The sequence below is a fragment of the Nematolebias whitei genome, chromosome 1, assembly GCF_014905685.2.
Source record: "Nematolebias whitei isolate Nwh7 chromosome 1, NemWhi1, whole genome shotgun sequence".
Classification (NCBI taxonomy): Eukaryota; Metazoa; Chordata; class Actinopteri; order Cyprinodontiformes; family Rivulidae; genus Nematolebias; species Nematolebias whitei.
The window spans coordinates 43620721-43622536 of record NC_056498.1 but is presented as its reverse complement, the minus strand read 5'-3'; the positions used below and the strand labels follow the sequence as shown (position 1 = coordinate 43622536).

At 39.3% G+C, this 1816-nt stretch overlaps 1 protein-coding gene across 1 annotated transcript in view; it reads right to left on the bottom strand.

Moving 5' to 3' along the window:
- The window catches only part of LOC119410599 (fibrinogen alpha chain), a 15514-nt gene that overhangs the window by 4276 nt on the left and 9422 nt on the right, over positions 1-1816 (bottom strand). Inside the window, exon 4 of the mRNA XM_037677490.1 lies at positions 612-757. Within this exon, the coding sequence (XP_037533418.1) occupies positions 612-757 (146 nt within the window). The remainder of the gene's footprint in view (positions 1-611; positions 758-1816) is intronic.

The window sequence follows — 1816 nt, the reverse complement described above, 5'->3', positions numbered from 1 at the left end:
GTGGGAACATATTGTGTGACGAAGTGAGGGGGGGGGGGGGGGGGAGGGACACTGTTCAGTGATTTGTAGACATATATGAGTATTTTGAATTGGATTCGAAAGTGAACCGGTAACCAGTGCAGAACTGAACTGAACTGTTAAGTTCCTTGTGAAGACCAATGCAGACATGTTCCTGTTTTTAGTTTTCTAAATTCACCTTATAATCTAGCTGTTTTATTACTCTTTTTGCCATCTTATTTGTTAAAAAAAAAAAAAAAAAATATATATATATATATATATATATGTATGCCTTTTTTTATAATTGTCTATTGTTGTCGCTGTTGTCATCATTCTTTGTTAAATCAGGTCTCTCTTTTAAATGAGTCCTCGAGGCTCAATGGGATTTACCTGTCTAAATAAAGGTTGAATGAATAATACATTTGACTTGACCACTTTAGAGCTTTGGATGGAAACAGCTGCACCTCAGGTGAGTGTCTAAACTTTAGTCATTAGTGCTCATTCTATTGAACTTTTCTTATTAATATTTTCCAAATGTTAATTAAACCATCTCTGTATTGTTTTATATACAAATTTGTGTAGGGTTTGTTTTTGTCCCTTATGTCTCTCCGTACCTCCAGCCTCTGCATCTCGACGACCTGGTTTTTAACTCGATCCTTCAGGGCAGACAGGACCTTCACCTGTCTGTCAATCCTGATCTTCATGTCTGTGATCCTCTGACGAAGGTTCTGGGCCAGATCGTAGTAGGTGTTGTCGTTTCCTGGTGGAGGAAGAAGAGTCACGTAAATCTTTATCTCGACTCAAAACTGGCATTTCAGATGTAGAGAAACACTCCTCCAGAATTTAGGTGTTTATTTTTACATTTTGCAATAGTTAAATGTTTAAAATGCACAAAATAACAAACAAACGCTTAAACATAAACTTAAAATGATGCTTGTAAATTAAAGAAATCCCTTTCTTTGAAATTCCGGGTAACTAATGAGAGTGTCTGACGCTGAAAACATTACAAAATATAATAAATAAAGTCCTGAAGTGGATCCTAAATAAGTTTGACTTTAACTCAGTAGGATACAACATTTTTAGTAAAAGTTGGTCAAAATCAGAGCTTAAATGGGAGGTTCTGCAGGGGTCCATCCTGGGTCCCCTCCTATTCTCTTTATACCTGCTGCCGCTTGGTGCTATTTTCCGGAAACACAACATGTCCTTCCACTTCTATGCCGATGACTGTCAAATTTACTTCCCCCTAAGACACAATGGTACATGCTCTATTCAACCGCTGCTCGACTGCCTGTCTGACATCAGGGACTGGATGGCTTTAAATTTCTTAAGTTTCAATGAAAAGAAGTCTGAAGTCATGTTGTTCCCTCCCAACGACACAATCACAAACCACTGCATCGACCTTTCCGCTCTAAGCCTGTCAGAAAAACAAAGAGTCACTAATCTGGGCGTGATAATGGACCCTTCCCTGAAGCTTAACAATCATGTAAACATGATTGTAAAATCATGCTTCTTCCAACTGAGGCGGCTGTCTAAACTGAAGCCCATATTGTCCAAAAAGAACCCAGAGACAGTAATACATGCATTCATTACATCTAGGCTTGATTACTGCAATTCACTCCTGTTTGGTATCAGTCAGACCTCCATTGCACGACTACAACTGGTCCAGAATGCAGCAGCCCCATTTTTAACCAGTACAGGCAAAAGAGAGCACATTACACCAGTTTTGGCCTCATTGCACTGGTTACCGGTTCACTTTCGAATCCAGTTCAAAGTACTTATGTATGTCTACAAATCACTGAACAGTGTCCCCCCCCCCCCC